The 22,711-nt window shown below is 39.0% G+C and overlaps 1 protein-coding gene across 2 annotated transcripts in view; it reads left to right on the top strand.

The window, feature by feature from the left end:
• SLC2A13 (solute carrier family 2 member 13) overlaps window positions 1–22,711 on the top strand; it is a 169,381-nt gene that overhangs the window by 99,753 nt on the left and 46,917 nt on the right. For both annotated transcript variants that reach the window (XM_040594200.1, XM_040594199.1), the window contains exon 5: window positions 19,777–19,940. In XM_040594200.1, the coding sequence (XP_040450134.1) occupies window positions 19,777–19,940 (164 nt within the window). The remainder of the gene's footprint in view (window positions 1–19,776; window positions 19,941–22,711) is intronic.

Here is a 22,711-nt window from a genome sequence, read left to right as displayed (position 1 = left end):
CTTAAAATGTTTCTTCAGGAGCATGATCTCCAATCAAAAGATTTGAAATTGAGGTTTAAAAAAAAGTTGTTTTCAGGATATGGGAAAAAAATATCCCAGACTTTTTCTAGTGCTGAATATCAGTATTTTTATTGCGGCAGAGGTCCAAATTCAACTTTACCTAAGCATGTGCAAACATCTAAGTGTACAAGTTATCCAACAGATATCCTCTACATTCAATTCAGACAACCTGAATAAGAAGTTATGCAGCGTTAATCAAAGGTAACAGTTTCAAACAGTTTTCATGGAAGCCAAATGGGTGAGACTTAATGTCAAAGTATAGTAATACTTCAGAAAGAACATTTTGTATTGGCAGGAGTTATGATCTTAAAAGCTGTGGAAACTATACCTTTCTCAGGCACTGCCATCAGTATTTAAAGGACAAATTCAGCCACTAAGCAAAGCAAAAAATACTACCCAGGTTGTCCATTTATTTGGAGAAGTATTTCCACTGAAATTAATGTAGTGTGCATTGTCAAAGACCACAGGGATTTCCTACGTGCAGAGATATTTTGCTCTGAGTGGGAATGAGCAGATCAAAGGCTGCATCATCCTACTAGTTATTCAGTCACCTGCTGACAAATTTAGTTCTGTCTGACCTTGAGAGAGCGAAAGTAGATGAGAAGCTAGATTACTAGATGCTAGTCCATACAATAAGTCTGCTAACTCTTAAATAAGTAAATATTATAAAAAAATACATGAGTATATCTATAATAAATCTAGTACATCGTTTCACAATAAGTAGTTTGCTCCAAACATTCTAGGCCATATCTGAGGAACTGAATATGGCCAGGACAGTCAGTGCAAAATGTGGGGACATTCTCCCAGCATATGTGTGGATAACCTCCGATCGGGATTTTTCCCTCAAAAAATGGAAAAACCTATTTGCAAGCAGCTTTGCTTAAGGAGGTTTTTACTATTCCCTTGCCCCATAAGTCAGGTGTGTCTACTCAGTGAACTGCTGCTTCTTATTTTTGTAGATCTCCATCTTCCTTTTGGTTTTCTTCTTGTAAATGGAACCTTGCTCTCAGGACTTCTGATCTGAATGTCCTCAGGCAAGAAGACCTTTCCTTTGTGCCAATGAAACTCATAGAAATTTCATTTATGTGATGCATTTTCTCCTCTCAGTTTCACTGGTCCTGTCCCTCTGGGATTAATTTATCTCGGCCACTTTGAGAAAAAAAGGACTTTTATTACAGCGCTATTTCTAGAGTGCTTCCTAGCAGACCAACAAAGCTGGTGCAATGAGGATATGGAGTCGCAGTCCTCAGTTGTCTGATGCCTAATGTTTTGCAAAACAGTAAATCATCTGTCTTTCACGCCGTGAAAGCAGTCATCTTCCATCAGCTGGGCTGTCAGGTGGAGATGCAGTTTTTGTTCAAGGTTGCTGTTTCTAAAAGGACCTTTGGGAAGAATTGACTTTGTCTGGAAGCTGATGCCTGTTGCCGTGTAATTGCTACTTTGTTAAAATATTTCAGTTCAAATTCCTGTACACCCATAAGTTCTCTGGATACCTGTCATGAAAATTCTCAAATAAAAAGTAAATTTTTGTTTAATGTGACATTTTTGAGCAAAATCCCAGTTGCAGGATATAAATTAAAGTTGTCAAGAAGACTGACTTTCTCTAGAGACCTTAACAAGGCATCTGATAACAGAATTTCATCCATATTTTGACTTGACTTTTTATACAGTTGGGTAATTTTATCTTAATAAAACTTCCATTCTGATTTCCATGTAACTTGTTTTCATAAGAAATTGTAAGTATTCACCAGGTTATCGGTTCAGTAGAACCTACTTGATGAAGTAGTTTGCTCCAGACATTCTAGGCCATATCTGAGGAAGTGAATATGGCCAGGACAGTCAGTGCAAAATGTGTCAACATTTTCCCAGCATATGTGTGGATTACCTCCGGTTGGAACTTTCCCCTGAAAAAGAGGAAAAGCTTTTTAATGAGCAGCTTTGCTTGAGGAGCATTTGTTTAGACGTTACAGGCTATAAGCAGTGCACAGATGATTATAATAATAATGATAAAACAGAGAAGATCAGAACAAAGAATCAAAGTTATTCTGTGCATTTTTGGTAATATGCTTTTGCTGTTAATTTTCTTAGATTATACTCAAACAGGTAGAGTAATTGCTCCTCTAAAAGTACCAGAGGTGAATTACTTTTGCTTGCATAAGAGAATTTGGGCAAGATTATGCTGTTTGTCATTTACTACATTATTAACATCAACCCCTAAAGATTGTTCTAAACAAACCTTGTGTAGGTTGCCAGTTGTTTTTACCTGCTGAGTGTGGTTGAGTGATGAAAAATATGTATAAAACCAATTTCTGTGTGAAACACAATTCATCTTATTCATAAGGTGATGGCATAGTCATCTTCGTTCTTCATTGTTCACACTGTGGCGATAAGACATGTTTTCTTCTTCTCTGATTCCATGAATTTGGATGTTTAACTTTTCTGGCTTTCTGCATACATTATGTTGTATTTTACATACTTGGTATTGTTTTAAAAAGAAAAAGAAAGGAAAAACACCAGCTATAACTGGTGTGTCATTTACTGGAAGCCTTGAAAGGTTACTTTTTTTTTTTCTTCCCCAAACGAGTAATAGCTGAATCATAGCAAGTTTCAGAAAGAGAGAACATTATACCCATTAGCTTTACTGTTGGTGTATGAATACAGGAAAATGTAGAATTGTTTCATTAAATGGTGGGAAAAACAGGCAATTTTGAGTAGCCAGCCTCAAGCCTAATAAATTTTATTTGTGTTACTGTTGCATTTTAAAGGCTTGTTTGTGGAGCCCGATAGTGCTGCCCTAAGTGGTGTAGAAGCATAGAGGGGAAGGACAGCTCTTATTTCAAGAGATTACAGTTAACAATTACAATATAATAGCAGTTGAATACAGAAGGAGTGGAAGCAAATAAAGAAAAAGTAATTAAAGTAGGAATAATAATTGAATAAAGTAAAATAGGATAAATAGGCTATAGTGCATTGATTTAACAAAGAAGAATCAAGCTGTAGGCAAACCAGATATAACTCTTTGAACAAATAAGTGGTTTTGCTAGAACAAGAAAATATTGAAAATTTCATTTATCTAGAAAGTTTTGATTATTTTTTTTTCACATGAAAGATTTTTAGTTCAGCTTTTGTTCAAGAATAGCTGGACTTGCTCAGGGAACCCTAACTCTTAGCTTAGAGTAAAGATCTAAGCAAAGATGATGTGACAGAAGGTTGTGAGAAAAGGTACTGTATAATTAATCTGGCCTTATTGAGTATTCTTGTTATAGACCTTAGTGCAAAAGGTTTCCTTTTGCTAATAAAATCAAAATAAAGTTAGGATTCCTTTCTACTGGTGATAAATATGAGCTGGAAATGGGAAGACTGTTCCTAACTGCTGGAAGAGGATGGCGATGGAGCATAATGTAAGGTGGAGCTTAAATGAATTTATGAAGTGCGCGGTTTCCTGCAATCGTGCAGGACTGATCTAGGAGTTTCATTCTCAGCCTTTCTTTTAGATGAATCTCAAGAAAACTTAGAAATGGTCTTCACATGTCTTAAATGTCTGATTGTGAAAATGACTGAGCAGCCTTTAGCTATTGAGTTAACGTGTAGTGAGTAATGTAAGTTAGGAGGAACATCTAGAGATCTTTTGGTCCATGTTGCTGTTCCAAGCAGAGCTGCCTTCAGAGTTAGATTGGGTTGCTCGGGGTTTTACCCAGTTGAGATTTTAAAACCTCTAAGGGTGGATTCAGCCTCCCTGGGCAACCTGGGTTTGTGCTTAACCACTCTCATGGTGAAGAACTTTTTTCCCTTGTTTTCAGTTGGAATTTCACTTCCTGTAGCTTGTGACGATTGTAACTGAGACTGACTCTGTTAGTAGCCCTGTTTAGGTTGTAGAAAATACTGTAGTCTTTTCCAGACTATGCAAATCCACCTCCCTCAGCCTCTTCTGATACGTTTTATTCCTTTCACCATGGACCAGTTCAGGATGGTTGGGTGCTATCAGAAATCAGATCTTTCATGTTTTAAAATGATGCTAAAGGATAACTTCCTTCAATAATATGCAGCAGGCTACCTGCATTTTAATTTTTTTTATTTTCATTGCTGTTAATCTTATTGTTGTTAATGTACACCTGATATGGTGAAACAGAAGTAATGGGAAAACCCAGGGCCCTGTTGTCATACTAAGGTATGTTTAATAAATCTTTCATAAAGCACCATATTCTACTTAACTCGCACTGAAGCCCATTGTTCTGTAACTGGCTGGGAATTGTATAACTGGAGGTGTTACTGTTTGGTGCATTAAACTGATTTCCTGTAACGTAGTACATTGATGCATATAAAATAATTTTTTTAATTGAGGTTATGATTAGATTAATTTTTCTTTAAATTGTGGAATTAATACACAGTTAAAGAAATGTAATTCTTCTTCATATTTTCTCTCCATTTCTTTAATTAAAAAATAATTCCTTTTTTTTTTTTTTTTCTTAACTTTCCTTTTGTGATTAGTATTTGTCAAGTGCAGGGCAAGGTGCTGATGTTACCAGTGTAGACTTTTCAAGCATTTTTCAAGTACTCATCACTTGAGCACATTAGTGATAAAGCTTTGTTGGGGATTATTGCAAAACAGAGCCAGTCCTTCCAGTCATTCTTTGCAGAAGAGGCTTCTCCTATGGAGTGGAAGATGATCTTGACGGTACCTTCTTACTGTAGTCTGAAAGGTGGTGAAAGACAATTTTTGCTTCTTAACAATTCAAAAGAAAAATCCAGATTTCATTTTATCACCCTGAAAAAATACCTTACCCTTTACCTACCCCTTTTCAAGATCACTGGTGCTGTTCAGCATATTCCTAAGCTCTTAATGCAGACCTCCACGGGGTCCTTCTGGGGAGCAGTAGAACTGATGAAACCTTTGTTTCCTTTCTCCTTTCCAGTTGTTTTTGAGTATTGTCCACATATGAATCTTCTCATGAGAAGTGTAGGAAAGATATTTTAGAACCTTTTACAGAGGAGGAACAAATATGAGGGAAGGAAATGGTGTCTCAAAGGTTACAAAGTCATATAACTAGGATTAAAATTTAGATTTTTGATCTTGGCCTTGAATTCACATGATGAACTCTGAAGGACAGAGAACATAAATTGTCTGTAGTCAAGCTGTCCTTGCTCATCAAATAATTGGTCTGAATAGTATAAGCTGCCAGGGATTTAAAACTTGGCAGCCTATTGGTTGCAACAAGGAAACGATAAAAATGAAAGTAGTCTTTACCCAGAGGCAACACAGGAAAACAGACAGTGGATGTGGGTAGCATTTGCTTGAAAGGGTTAAACATTCTGTATCTGTCCTCTACCAGGTGTTCACAAGTAATAATGATTATTTCAGAGAGAAGTTAAAATGTAGTTTCAAAGGGGACCTTTAGAAATATCTAGCATAGAGTATTTTCAGCTATTTATTGACTTGGTGTTAGAAATTTTCATGCAGTTTTATCTTAAACTGTTTTATATGAATTTTCTAGCAGCTTCACTGAATTGTAAATTCAAAGTATATGGAAATGCTATACATAACATATACCAGTAAATGGTGGCATGCAAACAATGCTGAACTGTGTACATGGTATAAACAGTAAGTTCTCTCCTATATGGTTAGGTCTTTTATAATAACATTTTAAAAGTTGTCTGTATAAATTTAGAAAAGAATTTCTCTATGGAATAGAAGCATACAGTGTATAACATACTCGAGAGATTGTCAGACAATTCTCTTGGCTAGCCTATGGTTCCTAGATTAAAAGGCTACTGTCCTGCACTGTAGAGGATCTAACACTTTATTACATTAGTCTTCACATTGCTTTATATAGCCGTAATAATTTTGATGTGGTGCTTAATTGCTGCATTTTGTATTGAAGAAAAGAGCAATGTGTTTGTCCTTTTGAATAGGTAGCACATTCACAACACGTTGCTTTGCTTTCATTTTGCAGCCTACGTTGAAGTACACATTCCCAAAATAGTCATTCAGTGCTTTTCTAAGTACAGTTTTATTTTTCACAGTACATTAGAAACGTATTGGAGTCTTCTGCTAGAGGTCTATTTCATAGCTGCTTTAACTTCCACATTGCATCCAAAGAGTAATGATAATTCTACTTAGCATTTATGAATGGGAACTGGCACAGAAGCTGCAGACTTCACAGCAGTGGTGAAATGTAGTTGCAGCCAGATAACAATTAAGGAAGTACAAGCTAAGAGCTAAATTCACGGAGGAGCAAGTACATTCAGTTTCCTCAGGTGGAATTCCAGATGTGTTCACACAGAACGCGAGTGGACCGAGGTGTCTGTGCAGGGGAATCACAAAGGTCAGTGACGTGGTCAGAGAACCAGCAAGCCATGCTGTAGGACGTGGCAAGGGGAGAAATAGTCCCTCTAGAGCAGGGTGATACCTGCCACCTCTTCCATTTTCAGCCATGAATCTCTTTCTAGAGTGAGGTGTCCAACCTAGGATAGGTCTCCATCAAAAGAAGTCAGAAGGTCACCTTAGGGTACGGTAGGTCTTGGTGATTCAGGTACCCAGTGCCCCAGGTGAGGCACACTTCTTGAAAGGAGCTCAGCTTGTGCAAGTGATTCTCCAGGTTTGGTACTAAAAGCTTGTTCTAGGTCTTTCCAGCTGATGGTGTTACATTTTTGCGTTAAACTTTTTGGACTGGGAATTAGAACGCAGTTGTTCTCACTTCTGCTGTAAGCAGAGCATCTCCACAAAGCATTTTCAGGGCATGGAGCAAAACAACATGGGTAGGATGAGGTCTAACTTGAGAATCTCGGGTTAGAGCATCAGAACCTGAGACTGATACTTTGTTTATTGGCAGAAAAGCAGAAATGCCTACTTGTGGTGCTGGCAGATTACTTTGTGGTAAGTGAGAGGCAAAGAACCAGGCTGTTCAGGCAATTTTTACTGTAGAAGGTAAAGAGGAAATTTCAAAAGCAACAGCTAGGTGCTGCCTTCAGGTAGATCAATCATTTTGAAACCAGGAATCAAACTCTTTGGTTTTCTGATTGTCATTTATAAGCTATGTTAACATTACTACTGTGGTTTTACCTGTCCTGAACGTGAAAGGAAAGAAATCTGTGTATGTTAGTGATACCACTCAAAGATACTTATTGGGTCCGCCATGATTTTTTCCTGTCTTTGCTGGAACAGATGGGATGAAAGACAACAGAAAAGACTGTGTGTCATAGAAGCAGACTGCCAAATTAATATTCACACTGCAGGCATTTAGGTTTGCTGTGCAATTAATTTTCTTTTCTAAGGAAGCAGAAAATACAAGTCTGTTGAGATCTAGTCTGTGTGCAGTGTATGTCTGAAATATATTGCAAGGGTGATGTTTGATTGTATGAATATTAAAACCTGAGATTGGATTTGGAAATCTCAATTAAAGCACCACAAATGAGCGGCATGAATTTGAAACACACTGAACAGTTGCCATTTCTTGGTATTTGGTGCCAGAAACATCTAAAAATATAAATTCCTGAATGCAGATTTAGAACGGTCAGTTGAAGTTGTCAGCTTAGGATATTTGCCAAACCCAGTACTCCAAGAAAAAGGATCTCATCTGCCATCAGCAATAATGACCTCAGATGGTGTCACTCCAGAATTACTCTTTTGGGTTTGTTTTTTAAACAGTCCTGAAATTACTGTTGTTAATATGGGTGCATCTGTGCATTTGAGCCTAGGGAAGACTTCTGTGCCAGTTATTTTCCAGAACTTTTTTTTTTTTTTTCTTACATAGGACATATGCTTAGAATTGTTAGTAGCGGGGGCATTGTGCCCAGTAGTGACTGCAGTTATGGTGTACTCGTATGCACATATGCGTGCTGTTACTCTTCGTTGCTTATCACGGTGTTTTCCCTGAATGACTGTGGGATTGGTGCCAGTAGAATTGTGTGTGTGTGTGTGTGGTGCTGTAATAGACTAATTCAGAATGAGAAGTAAGTGTTTATTTACTGCAACGTTCTTAAAGCAGGCTTCCACCATTTATTCCAGCATCATTGGATGTAGAAGTTAGGGTCATCACAGTGGCTTTAAGAGCTCCTACCTAACAACAGAGTGATGCTAAAGGCTTCTGCGGCACAGCACTGGCTGCATCGCTGGGTGCTTGCGTGCTGCTGTCCTGCACCTTGTGCCGGGGACTTTGTCAACTTCACTTACCTTGCGGATGAATTTTTCCTCACTGAGTTGTTAACTGTAGACTTGCTCATTTGTGCTGTCCTTTGTCCAACCCAGCAATATTTTCTGATATTGGTTATATCTTTTGCTATTTTTTTTTTTCTTTTCATAACTGGAATCCCTTGACAGTCCATCATCTCAGTAGCCTACCTTCTGGTTAAATTAGTTTTTTCCTTTGTGCATCCTCTTGCTTTTCCCAGAAGTGCAGCTCGTTGTCTGGCCTGACACTTACTCTGGAGGAACTGGAATGTTGTGTGCAAGTAATTGAAACCTGATCCAAAACCCCCAAAGCCTTTAAGGCAGTAGAGGGCTTTCTCTTGGTTCTGAGCTGCTCCATTCTTAAGAGCAATGTTGTCTCTGGCCACCTGGCTGTGGTAACTGTGACAAGTTGGAAGGAAGCTGGAGGGCAGCTGTGGGCTTCCTAGGTTTTAAAATCGACATTTTAAAATAGCATGCAGTTCAGTGAGGCTTGATACAGCAATTAATGACTGAGTTCTGCAAAATGGGCAAGACATTTAAAAGTTCTTAGGAAATCAGTATCTTTAAATAAATAAATATATAGCTTGATAGCCACAAAGACTTTATTATGTCTCTGTTAATTTTTTCTTGGTGATCAGAAGATACTACGCTGACCTTTTCATTGTTTTAGACCAATTTTGTGGATTCCTAGCAAGAATTCGTTGCAATCATTCTCATGAGTTGAGCTCTACAAATGCTAAGCTGGGCAAGATAAACATTATTAATGCAACATCGTGTAATTAAAATTGAAAAGGAAAGAATGTTAATCAGATTTCACATATGAATTAATACTTGTAGTGTCACTGGAATATTAACTAGTTTTTATATGCCATAGACAAATTATTTTGATCATTTGTATAACTTCAATATGGAAATAAATTCTGTATGTGGAAGACTGAATTTTTAGTAAGATAGTTACAGGTTTGGGAGATTTACAAAGATCTGGTGTGAACATTTAAAACTCTATAAACTTTTACGTTAATAATGGCATGTTGTCTGTAAGTGGACTTACTCATTTTAGTACAGGAAGACAGTGTAGTTTCATGGAAGAAAGTATTTTTCTTTTGAAATCTAGTCTCCTGAGCTTAGCTGCTGAGCTTTCATAAGGTACCCCTTACTTGAAACTACAAGAATTGGAGGAGTAAAGAAGTGGGATGGTGGGGTTTTTTTCGTTGGGTTAGGGGTGGTGTTTGTTTTTTAAATTAAAGCTTTTACAAGTTGTCAAGTGAATAGCAGGATTGCAAGATGGAACATTCAGAAATGAGGATATATCAGCAGTAATGTACTCTGTGCAAGTAGTAAAATGGTGGGTTGATAAGAGAGCAGGAGCCTGACGGAGCTTCTGGGAGAGTGGAAAAAGGGCAGGAGCTAGTCTGAGCATGGGGGCTTATCCCACCACAGGGATAAGTGAGCAGAAATCAGGAATCAGTAACGGAATAAATTATCAGTAAAGAACTGTAAAGATTGTGTCATATTTCATTATATCATCAAAGGCCAAATCAGGGCTTTTGCAGATTTGTGGCTGTAAGATTCATTTATTTAATGAGTATTCTGCAATTCTAAGTACATACAACCTATCTTCTCTGTGTGGATGCAGTACCATCTCTGATCTATACAGTACCATGGTATTTGAAGAATTGGCAGAAAATGTTAAGAAGTATCATTTATGAAATTAGTCCTATCTAATTCTCTGAACAAACTGCACTCTCCCAAGTAGTGGTGCAATGCTTATGTCTTTCTACGTGTGTGTATTAATGAATTTGTTGCTAAGGGAATGGTGGGGCTAGTGCTCTCAGGATTGAGTCATGTATCTTGGCCATAGAAAGGACTATTTTTAAACTGACATTTTTATGTAGTTCCATTTGTATATATTGAAATTGTTATTCTAAATACATACGTATTTGTCATATGTTTATAATTAGAAAAAATGTGAGCAAAGCTCAGGTGCTGCAGTGGTAGGTTGACAGTATGGTACCTTTAGGCAGTTATTTCAGTGCTGTGTAATAAAATGTGAAATGGTTTCCACAGGAAGTTCCACCAACAGGGTTACTCAAAGGTGTCCTACATAAAGCTCCCACAGCATAAGTAGGGAATCTGACCCTGCTGGGGTGAATAAGAGAGCTGGAGGTGCAGTATTTTGAAGATGTGCTATCTGAAAAGAAGTGCTGTTCACAATGAGTAACACTTTGCCTTGCTGTACAAGAAAAAAATCCTTTTTTTTTTTTTTTTTTCTTAACTGAAAAGTGACTGAAAGACCAGATCCTGTAAGGAGTACTGAAATTACTTCTTTTTTTTTTTAAACACTGCATAGTGCGTTTATTAACATACAATTTTTCTTCTGCCTGCCTGGGAGAGAAGTTTGAGACATTTAACTTGTCTCCATTCGGATACTAAACCATGGATGGAAAGGTGAGGGTTAAATGGTGATGTTATCTTTTTTGTTATTCATAACCAAAAATTACAAGTAGTATATTTTTTCCCAAAAGATAAATATTTAGCACAGAAGCTAGCTTTTTCTTCAGAAAGCATCTGTGAACAAAGTTCAAAAGAAAGCCTGTGGGTTTTTTGGGGTTTTTTGTTGTTTCCCCCCCCCCCCCCCCCCATTACCTTTGAGATCCCATTACTCCCAGCTTGCTAACTTCTGGGTTTTATAGTGAGACTGTAGTGTATATAGCCCCTTTGTTTGCCACTAGCCTTGACTTAAACAAAGGGGCTAGTTTGATTTGGGGTTTTTTTAAATGCTATATACATTTAGCAAGTCTATTGATTTTAATGAAGACTGATTTCATATTTTTTTTTAATCCCAAACAGCTTATGGCAGGCATTAGTGCTTTCCAGCATTAGAATACCCTGGAATATTATGCATAATTTAAATTAAACTGAAGTTGTCAGAATAAATGAATAATGGAAGAAGGTATATTTTGTGAAACACCTGGGGCATTTTCTTTCCCTGCTTTTATACTTACTAATTTGCAGAGAGCACTTACCTGCAGTGAGACTCTGGAGTGTCTTTACTCTGCTGCAGGTAGTACTGGTGGACAACTGCAAATAGTCATCGATCTTCCTCCTCTTCCCAAAAGCCTCAGTGGTCTCCATTTATAAAATAGCGATGATGGTGGTGATTTTCTTTCATAAAGGTTCTGTTGGGGAGTTAAGCGCTGACATATCGAGTGAAGACACTGAAGACAAGGTGAAAAAGTGGACATTACTTTGGGTTTTTTTGCACTGCTAAGCATATAGGTGTTATGGACTGTGATGTTCTGTGCTGGAAACTGCATCTCTGTTTTGGGAAGAGCAGGATGGTCAAGACTTTGTTTGTCCCAGAGCTTTCATTTAATTTCCAGCTCTTCCTGGAAATTCAGTTTAAATCTCCAGCTAAATTCAACCTACTTCTTCAGTGGATTTAACTACAGGGTTGTGTTCTTGCATCTACAGCGCACTTGGTCTGTTACAGACTTATGTAGGAGTTTGGTCTTATTTTTCTGCCTTTTTTTTTTTTTTCCTTCTAAATAGTAGTTCTAATTTCTCCTTGTATTTAACCATTTTTCCGTTATGAAGAAGAAAACAATTTCCCTCCCCCATAGTTTCAGGAGATACCTGTGAAGGACCTAAATAAGCAGGAGCAATGACTGAGCATGAAAAGCACTCTGGCTGTGTACAAAGATGTATCTGGTGCAAAGCAAATAAATAAAATAAAAAAAAAAAAAAAGGAATTTTTCTCCAATCTCACAGCAGATACTGCAACAGTATTTTCAAATGACCCAACAGCTGTGTGACAGTATCCCATTAAATTAGTGAAGTGAATTTCTTTGTGTATCTTGGTGTTCTTAAGCCTTTAAAGGTATTTTTAAACCCTTTTCAGACACTGGTACACTTACTTTGCGTAATAGCTATAGAATTTATTCTCTTTGGACACTAAAAAAATTCCCATGTTTTCTTAACATAGTGAAATGGTAATCCTTAAAACCTTTTAATGTGCCGTGCACATGGATAACGTGGTGAATCAGAGAACCTACTGTATACAGAATATATATATATATGTATACACTCACTGTATACAGGTGTATAGAGTTACCTGTCAAACAGTACCAAATGCTGAGGTTTTTTTATTATCAAAATACACTGATTGTAATAAATGGCATTCACAGTCTCATTTGACTCTATGCTGAAAGCGTTTATAACACAATACATCATTACTGCTAAATGGGGAATTTGAAGGTATAATTACAGTAGGTAAGCAGACAGTGGCAGTCCCCCAGGCTGCCTTTCAGGCACTCATTTTGAAAAATCCAGTGTAGACTTTGAGATGATACAGCAACCTTTTCCTTAGAGAGCTCCTCAGGACTTCAAAAATAGAAGTATGGGAAAGAATATTCAACTGTTGGTCTTAAATGGGAGCCCTATAATGCAGCAGAATCTGCTATGGATTGGTGGGCTTTAGCAAGATTTCAGGCATGTCGTTCTTAGCTATTTTGTCCTCTTAATCTGAAAATAATGGTACGTGTATCCACTAGGCCTAAACAGAGCTGGAGGAGCTAATGAGCTGGAAGGGTCCTGTTGATGTCCAGTGGAAAGATGGACATCTTTTGTTTGTACGTTTTCATACAGGCGTGTCTGATCTCTGCCAGCCACTGACGTGCACAAACAGCAACTTCTTATAATCGATTCAAATTATTAAGTATCTTTTGTAAGACAAGAGTAGATTTGACAAAATGTCTCCTGCTGCCTTGCTGAAGCGATTCATCATGTGAAACAAAACAAGATTCATCGCCTGTAACAGGATTATATTAGCCACAAAGATTGTGCGCGTATATAATTGCAGAGCCATGTATATTTAAATATAAATTTTTGTGTGTGTAAGTATCATTGTTCACATTCTCTGTGATTTTTTAAATGCGGAAGATAGAACCATGTTTACTGATATTTTTGAACCATAGTAACTGTTACCATTTTAGAGAACAGTGGGGTGTCCTGCAGGAGGGCCCGACACTGGAGCGGTCTGGTGCAGAGCAGAACCTTGAGACAAGCTAACCGAGTTGGGTTGGGTGCTGCCAGTCTGCAGCAGGGCGCAAGTCTGGGTGATGAGGTGCATTTTCAAAACAGGAGTTGAAGGAAGGTGGTAGACATGCTAAAGGAGAAAGCAATTAAGTCATGTGATTTCAATCAAGAGGCTGTTTGTTTAATTAGCAAAAGTGAATTGAAAAGGTGACTAAAAAAGTTTACAATCCAGTTGGATTGGAGGAGAGCAGAGACTGTGAGAGAGCCATACAAGGCCTGGTGTAAGTCTTTTGGCTGGACAGGTTTGCCCTGTCCGTCACTGTGGGCTTTTGGAGGTGGTTGAGGTTGTTCAATATTCCCTTTATCAACCTAACAGTTCATGATTTTAAGGTTTTAATTTTTTAAGGAATCTAAAGGCTGTAAACTGACTAATGTGATTGATAGTCCTGGGACTGATGCTGAATCATAGTGAAGAAAGGGATTTTTACAGTTTTTGTGATCAACTTTTATTATATCTTTAATGTCAAAGGTAAGGTTAGTTCTTATCCTTGCTGTAACTTTCCATTTTCATTATCCATAGCTGATGGAGATTGTCTGGCAAAGGCAATTCCCTTTGAAATGTAGGCCTATGCTCAGATATTCCATAATATTGGTGCTACTGTTGATATTAATATTACTAATTTATATTACAGGGGTTCAGAAAGGAGGCAATCAAATTTGTGTTTCACAGAATCACAGACTGGTTGAGGTGGGAAGGGACCTTTAGAGGTCATCTGATCCAATTTACCTGCTCAAGCAGGATTGTTAAAAAGCAAGGTAAGAGATTAGGCAGACATGATTGGAGGGGTAGACAGGGAGGCAGCTGAGTTTCAGTAACTGCCCAGGTCTCCAAATCGGTGTCCGTGGTGCCTCTGAATGCAACCTCTGCAAGTGGAAACTACCGCATGTCCTTATCACTGTGGTTTGCAGAACGTGAAGCTGGGAAGTTGAACCACATTACCCCACACTCCAATTATATCATCAAATGCTGCTATATTGCTCTGCAGTCAGTTCAAACAAGTCTAACCGAGGGATATTTATACTTCGCTGATTCTACACACTTTGCCAATGTGCCTGTTTCCCTGCCCCAGGCTCCATGTGGTGTTTAGCAGGGCCATAGCATCTCTTCTGTCCGAGTGCCTTTACACCTGGAGCATCTGCTGTCTTTGGCTCCTTCCAGATATATCAACTTCTTTCTATCTTGTTTTCGTTTCCAGTACTTTGGCATCTAATTTCCCATATGCTGCTTTTGCTTCCTCCTTCTGATACTGTGAGTTCATCTGCACAGCTGAGTTGCCACAGTGTGACGTATTGATGAAGCCATGGTAATTCTGCAGGCCCGTAGTGTTCTGAAGCTTGTATTGTCCGTGTTTCAGTAAACTGCAGTTACTCAACGTGCCTGGCCTCCTTCCAGCAGTGATAATACCAACAGGAGTTTCCTGGTGTCCTGGTTTCGGCTGGGATAGAGTTAGTTTTCTCCTTAGCAGCTGGTACAGTGCTGGGCTTTGGATTCAGCATGAGAATCGTGTTGACGACACGCTGATGTTTTAGGTGTTGCTAAGTAGTGCTCACCCTGCGTCAAGGACTTTGCCGTTTCCCGTGCTCTGCTGGTGAGGAGGTGCGCAAGAAGCCAGGAGGGAGCACAGCCAGGACGGCTGGCCCGAACTAGCTAAAGGGATATTCCATACCATAGAATGTCATGCCCAGTATATAAACTGGGGGGAGCTGGCTGGGGGTGGGGGGCAATCACTGCTCAGGGACTGACTGGGCATCGGTCAGCTGGTGGTGAGCAGTTGCATTGTGCATCACTTGGGTTTTTTTCCTTTGGGTTTTATTCCTCTCTTTCCCTCTCCTCTTCATTATCATTGTTATTGTTATTATTAGTATTAGTTTATTTCAGTTATTAAACTGCTCTTATCTCAACCCACGGGTTTTACCTTTTTCCAATTATCTCCCCCATCCCATGGGGGGCAGGGGGAAGCGAGCAAGCAGCTGCGTGGTGCTTAGCTGGCTGGCAAGAGGTGGCTTGTGCTTCTTGTTCCTTCAGCACCTCTGAAGCTTCAGAAATGCCAGACATGATAAGATTGCTGTGTGCAAGCTGCAAACAAAAGACTAAAGAGGAAGGTGTGTTTGTCTCTACAGGATTAAAACCAGTTTGAAGCAACAGGACTATTATGCAAATTCATTTTCAGTTCTTAGCAAAAGTATATCATGGCAAATGCACGTCAGGCCTTTGAGTAGATGGAATGATTCAGGAGCTGTATGTAGGAGCAGGGGCTCCTTCCCCAAGCCCTCCTCCTGCAGCAAGCGCGACGTGGCAAGCGAAGCCAGCCACCACCGAGCGGTGTGTCGCTGCAGAGGTTCTGTATTCCACACCATGGCAATCCCGTTTGTCAGGCTGTTGCTGTTCAGGTTAGCAAGATGAATCACCCGAAGATGAAATGTGAAGGATGGCTTAGCCTGTTCTCCTCACTGTTGTCATAATGTACATATTCAAAGAGTGTGTCAGAACAACAAGGTCTCTTGGAGAACGTTAGAATTGTATTTACAGGGATGTGGGATAGTTTGCAAAAAAAGGGAAACATGAAACAAATTAGAAGACTTGTAAGTTGAGTGGGCTACGTTTGTTTGAATCAATGTGAAATTTGAATTAGTATCACTCCCTCTGATTTTGGTTTACAAGGTGGTATCTGTCTAAATGGTCCAGCTTCCTGCTTGGCATTGGAATAGTCTCATAGTGATGCAGCTGTCTGGCTTGATAGATGGCACCGCGGCCAGCCTGCAGGAGTCTGTCCCTGAAAACACGGACTTGCTGCTTCTCACCTGAACCTTTCGCTGAACTGTAAAAGTCAGCTGGGGGGAGAAGACTCTATATTCCATGTGTATATAGGCTGTAACAGTTACGTTTTTAAAATAACTATGCTTTATCTTATGCTTTGCAGCACGAGTCACACTAGTTGCAGCTACAGGCAGGAGGAGGTTGTGACCGGGCTTCCCTCGGTGTGACAGCCCTGCTGGTCGGGGCCAGGGACGCTGTAGTGCCCTCGGTGTCTTGGCTGGGTAACGCTGCAAGACCCCAGCCGGGATGGATCTAATGCAGGTCCCATGCTGCAAATCATCAAACTTGATGAGAATAAGCTTTAGTAATTCCTAAAGGAACAGAGAAACAGGTTGAAGGTGTAAACGAAATGCAATTTTGTGAATGTGGAGCATGTTTTGTTATGATTACTTTCGTCTGTCTTAGTCCAATAATTGATAACACATAATAAACTGATAAAGCACAAGGAGAGGATCTTTGTTCATGCACAGCTGCAGAAAAAAAGCATGTAAATCTGTCAAAATTGCACCATTTTAAATTTCCATCAATATTTAATCATTCGCTTCTTGGCTATTGCACTACTTGCCATTTTACTTTGTGTTATTTCAGTTGAGTTAAGAAAAAAAGATAGAGGGTTTTGTTATCTCTAGAGACTGATTTTGTTGGACTGAGAAGGTCGAGCAATTGGACATTGATTCCCAAAGTATTGTGCTAGGAAATGTTAACAAACCCATGGCAAAGCAGTGCCAGAGTACTCTCTTTTTGTTTTCTTAAAAGCCAAAATGTAAATGTTTTCAAGACGTTGAATGGTACCTCTGAGTTGCTTAGATTTCTTCATTACTTTTACAAGAATTACAGATTCTGTCCAAAAAGGCTGATGGTCTTAGAGAGAAGGTTTGTTGGAGTAGACTTGCTATAAAGGATAGACTGGAGCAGCCCCTTGTGAAAGACGGGGGCACTCCAAGCTGTGATGGCACCTTATCGACAGGCATTGATTTTTTTCATTTAAGAGCTACAAAGCCTGCCACGGTGGGCTGCTTTTCTGCTGCTGAATGAGCTAACCTGGGAATCCTGATGCATCTAGAATTGTCTTTAAGACGTGCTTGAAGGGGGGCAGGGGGAATTTTCCTTTTCTTTAAACTTTGGATATCGTTGCTTTAAAAAAAACCCTGGCTCTTTAAAGGAGAAGAGGAAGGAAAGGGTTTGGGGGTGCTTCATTTCCTCCAGTACTATGCATTTTCAGTATATAGTCAAAGGATTAGTCCGAGGATTCTTGAATGTGAAAATGTTTCCATTTTTTTCAATGTACAGCAATTCTTGATAGAACAACTTCATAGTTTTGATGTCCTCAGAAATGATCAATGGTAAAATCTTTCTGTATATGTCTGACTCAGTTGCTTTATGTGGCTTTGTCTGTATTTATTTGCTTTCTAAGACACAGTACTTGCTTAGAAATTCCAAGGATACACATGTGATTTTGTAATTTTCTTTACATTTTAGAAAATAAGCTAGGACTACACAACTTTGTCACTAAAACTGCATTCCCTGCAGGAGCTGCAGTAGTCACTATGGCTGTATAATATCAGAACTTGACCTTTTTCTGCCACATAGTTCTTTCCTTGTCAGGAGGAAATTAAAAAGACCTGTCATCTTGTTACATTAATAGACAGTTAGCGCTGCACATGTTGGTATAAATAATGGGCATACTAAAATAGGTAAACATTAGCAAATATGTTTAGTAGTTATCATAATCTATGCAATTCTTATGCATTTTTGAAACTACATTGCTATACCCTAATAAACATGAACGTCGCTGCCCAGCACCCAGCCTTTGGTAGCTTGGTATTTGGATTTGCAGGGTCTAAATTTCCCTGGTTTGTTTTCCAGAGAAATGAAATATGTTGTTTATTTATGGATGAACAGTAAGCTTCTAGTTGAGAAAATATATAACCAGGGAGTGCAATAAGCAACCAGAAGGAATGCTGGGGGCAGAAGGTGCCTGTTTGTGTATATCAGACAGTAGACATCTATGTGCTTTTATGTAGGCTATACATTGCTGCTGACAGCTGGCAATTTCTGACTTCCCAGTTGAATTGGATTTTGAGAAGATTTAGATGTGTGGAGTTAAACGTGGCTTCCTGAAGCCTTGTCTGGTGAAAGTAAATGGGAGTTTCATGGTAGGTGACAGCAGGCCAAGACTTGATATTTATTGTTATTTTCCTACCCTTAACAAGAAAAATAGAGGTGTATTGGGAGATCAGAGAGCGATTTTCGTGATTAGAATAGTGCAGTACGATGTCAGGTTTGACAAGCAGTTAGCGGTTTAATTTGGAGAGCCTTAAGAAGCAAGGACGTATTAACACTAGCCTTTTAGTTCAGATGATGTCTACGCTTTATGAATCTTCATCTCTCCAAGATTCGCACCCTTTCCAGGGTCTCAGAGTGTACAGCTCTTACAGATGAAGTGAGCCTGGACAAGGCATCGCAGTCACTAATGGGCAGGCAGATTATTATGGATTATTGATTTGAAATAAAAAGTGTTTTATGCTTAGAATAGAAAAACGTGGGCCACTGAAATTTCTGAACTTATCTGGGCATTAAGTCAACAAGGGGACATTTGAATCAAGCGGCATTTTGACCAGAGAGGGGGTGGGGAAAATTGAGCTTTGACATTTTTGATGGCTGTTTTACTGTGTGGTAGCCTGTGGGCTGCTAGGGAACTGGGGGCTTGAATATCCAGTATTTCAGTCAGCACAAATTAAGTACAAGATGAAAAGTTCTTCTACAGCATGAACAAAACTGCTCAGGTGTTTTCTTGAAGGTTTATTTAGCTCTCCCTGAGAACACAGGCACAATATCTGTGTTCATTTGGTCTCTGTGAAAAATGGCAGCAGGCTTCCTTTTTCTTCCCTTTTCATTTTGCTCAGTTGATTTATTTATGAGTTACTGTTTGTGTGGAATTGTATTTCCTTTTAGAGAGAAGTAGAAAATTCTGTCAAATTCTGGCAAAAGCTGCTGTTGGGTACAGATTCACATCCCTGCAACATGGTGCTAAGGCGTTTCAAAGCAATCGTGTTCTGGTTAAGATGAAAGTAATATAAAAGAGTGAGTTTGGGGCACTTCAGTGCCGGGGAAATAAAACTGCAAGACCTAAACCCAGGAGGTTGCGAGTCTCACTTGCAACATGTTGGATGCCCTAGATTAGTTCTGTGTGACCTTTAATGGGAGTGAAAATGTATTTGATTTTTGAACTATCTTTCCCTAGACAGTACAGAGAGTGCTAAAATCACACAGGTTTTGGCAGAAAAAAAGATAGAGCACAAAGCAGTGGCTGGATTTGAAAGCGGGATTCTTTTAAATTAAAAATGCAAAGCCCATTTCTAGCAGAATAGGGTTGACTGTTGAAAATATAAACAGCCAAGAGAATTGTAATTGGTTTCTTGATGTTCTCCAGTCAAAACTTCAGTCAAGTGCAAGTTATGCCTTGGCTATGCCTGATTTCCCAGGGTAACTGGGTGTCAGTCTGTGGCTGCATTATGCAGGAGGTCACACTTCTTGGTATTTGTTGTGATCTTTTTTGGTTTAAAATCAGAAACTTGGCATGAGCCAAATTGAAATCAGCAGTGTTTGTATTTGTCTCTCCCTCTGCTTGCAGGTACTACAGCGCTACCATTTTGCAGATGTCAGGAGTTGAAGATGACAGGCTTGCAATCTGGCTGGCTGCACTGACAGCATTTATAAACTTCATTTTCACTCTGGTGGGAGTCTGGCTCGTTGAAAGAATGGGTCGCCGGAAACTTACGCTTGGTAGCTTAACAGGTGAGTGTTTAATTATTGTATTGTATTTTCCCTCATAATTGTTAAAATGAAAATAAACTTTCAAGTGCTCTTTTGTTCAAAGTAGTCCTCTTTAAAATAACAGTGTTGACCACATCTTCTCCCTGAAATCATATTTCAAGGCTAGTAGGATAGTACCACAGCTAAAGGCAAATTTTAAGAAGAGAGGTTTAGCTTATTTTTTTATGTGTAGTTTCTCCTTCAAGCCATGTTTGGCAACATTTTTATTTAGCTTTTTAATGGGGTTTTTTTTCAGTATAAGTAATCAAATGCTTGGAACTTCACAGCTGGTTAGATTTTAAATCTCATGTGTGTATACGTAACATGTTTTTGGCTCAATAATTGGAATTCAGAACATCTTATCAAGAACTACTGGACCAAGTGTATCGTACAGCCATTGCAACACTTTTCAAAAAGTAATGCAGTCCTTTGTGTAGTTATCTCAAATACAATGCAATAAATATCTTACCTACACTAATTTGATTTTAATTCATCTCTGTATGAGATACCAAAAGACAGAATTCTAGATTTGTACAATTTGCCCAAATATCCAAACACCGTAACTCGTCATGTAGCCATCTCTTAGAAGCAGGAAAAGGCAGAGTGAGCAGCCTTGCCTGTGCTCAGCCGCATCCTGCCACTTACCTGGTAAGTCCTTGTTTGCTCCTGTGTTACATGCTCGTTCTGGCTGAGGGGATCTGTGACCGGTACCTGCCTCTGGCTGAATGTCTGAAAGGTTCAGATGTTTCCAACAACAGGCTTTGGAAAAGAGAAACGGTTCCTGCTTCTCTTGAAATAAGTGTTTAGTGGGAAGGTTTAATATCTCCATATTTTGTTCTGTTGTTGCTGTCAGGGATCCAAACTTCTAGTCAATGCAGCACAGCAGCGTGGGAGACCACCTGCCAAGTTGCTGGCCATCTGCAGTTCCCAAGGGTTGTGAGTTAATCTACACTTAGAGTATTTGGATGCATTTACATAGGCAGAATGGTGACGGCACAGTGCTGTGTCTGTTTGATAGTTACCCAAATCTGTAAATTAAAACACATAGATTGGAGGTGATTTAGTATTCCAAGTTATAATAAATGTGTGTTTGGTATGTTACTGTTGATTTGGAGTCAGGAAACCTGAAGCATTTTCCATGATCTAAATTCAGAAATATGGTTGTGACAGAGGAGTTTGGAAAAGCACATTCCTCATCTGAAAAAATGAACAAAAATCTCAGATTGCTACTTTCGTCACAGTCTACCTCCAGGTCAGTTAAAATACATCTCCCCTAGAAGTTGTTCTGCATCTCCATCCAGTGCCAAGTGTTTCAGAGGCGAAAGACCCAGTTCTGTACCATCCCCTATGCTCAATACCTTATCTCCCTGTGGTACTTGCCTGTTTTCGTGTCTTTCCGCAAAGTGGATCTGTCCTGGCTCTGCACTGGTACTCCTGGTTCTTGGGTGCTGCCTCTCTTTACGTGCTATTAGAATGCAGTGTTTGTATGTATATATTTATTTATATATCTGGCCCCAGTAACCTTCTATGTCTGGCCAGCCCCTCAGGAGTTTATTGCTTCTCTAGACCCAGCTGTATAGGTGTGATCCCCATGTGGACTTTTCATACAATCACAGAACTCTTTGCTTTTTGGCCCTGGTTAGCATAGTCAAAGGTTGTACATTTGAAATGTAGATATAAATGTCTCTTACAAAGCATATTAGTTGTAGAACAGAGGAGGATATAGAAATAAGACACAGAACTAACAAAGGAGCGTAACGCAGTTAAGGTTTATTTGTTGATGCTGTTGGGAGACAAAGTAATCGGTAAAAATGGTCTTTCTTCTGTGGCTGTTTGCTGGCTGTCAGCCCGCAGTGTCACTTGACCCATCCTGCACTGCTTGCTGTGTTCTTTATCATACAGTCCCTCCTTAAGGAAAATACAAATGATGACAGTTATGAAATAAAATGTCATCTGTCTGTACTATTTAGAATTTTTAGAATTTAGAAATTTTTTTAATGTAACATTTGACACCTCAGTTTAGGTAGTGGTGGATATGGTACGTTTTCCTTAGCAAGAGGGCTGTTTAGTAAAAAGATAATTACTAAATCTGCTGGTGGATTTGTTTTCCATTAAGAGTTTTCTCATGGGGTAAACTTGTATTTACTGCTGTACTTTGGTTTGCTTTTCTGAGGTTGTTGACTTTTACACTGAGTTATTACTAGCTGCTTCTCTGGTCTTTGGAGAAGCCAGGTATGCCCCAGTCTCCCATTACACAAAATGAAAAGAAAACTACTTCCTTTGCCTGCTCCTGCAAGGGTGTGGGGTGTTTTTTGGTAAAGGTTAATCGATTTGATATTTGTTAGATGCTAACCTACAAGATGAAGCTGTAGAAAAATAGTAAAATTAATACTTTGATTAAAGCCAACGTACTGTAATTTAATTTTGTAAACTTAACGCATCTTTTCCTGCTTTCTGAAAACATTTGCTAAAGAGCTAATTTACATTCAATTTGATTTATTTTTAGTATTTTCAAAAATATTAGCAACTTTTGAAAAACTGAGCCTTTCTGATAGATCCAGAAGCCTTAGGAAAATTGCAGGAAACTGCTTCTGCTGAAAAAAAACCAAACCAAAACCCACACACCTTTTTAGTTCTCTTTACTACAGTTACTTTTTTCTCTCCTACAGTTACTGATTCCTCTTACTTTCCCATTCATTTTGTATCTTGGCATCATTTCTTTATCGTTCTTCTGCTCTTTTTCTTCAGTTAAT

The sequence above is a fragment of the Falco naumanni genome, chromosome 5 (assembly GCF_017639655.2).
Source record: "Falco naumanni isolate bFalNau1 chromosome 5, bFalNau1.pat, whole genome shotgun sequence".
Taxonomy (NCBI): Eukaryota; Metazoa; Chordata; class Aves; order Falconiformes; family Falconidae; genus Falco; species Falco naumanni.
Note: the sequence above shows the minus strand (reverse complement) of the source record. Positions and strands in the feature narration are given on the sequence as shown.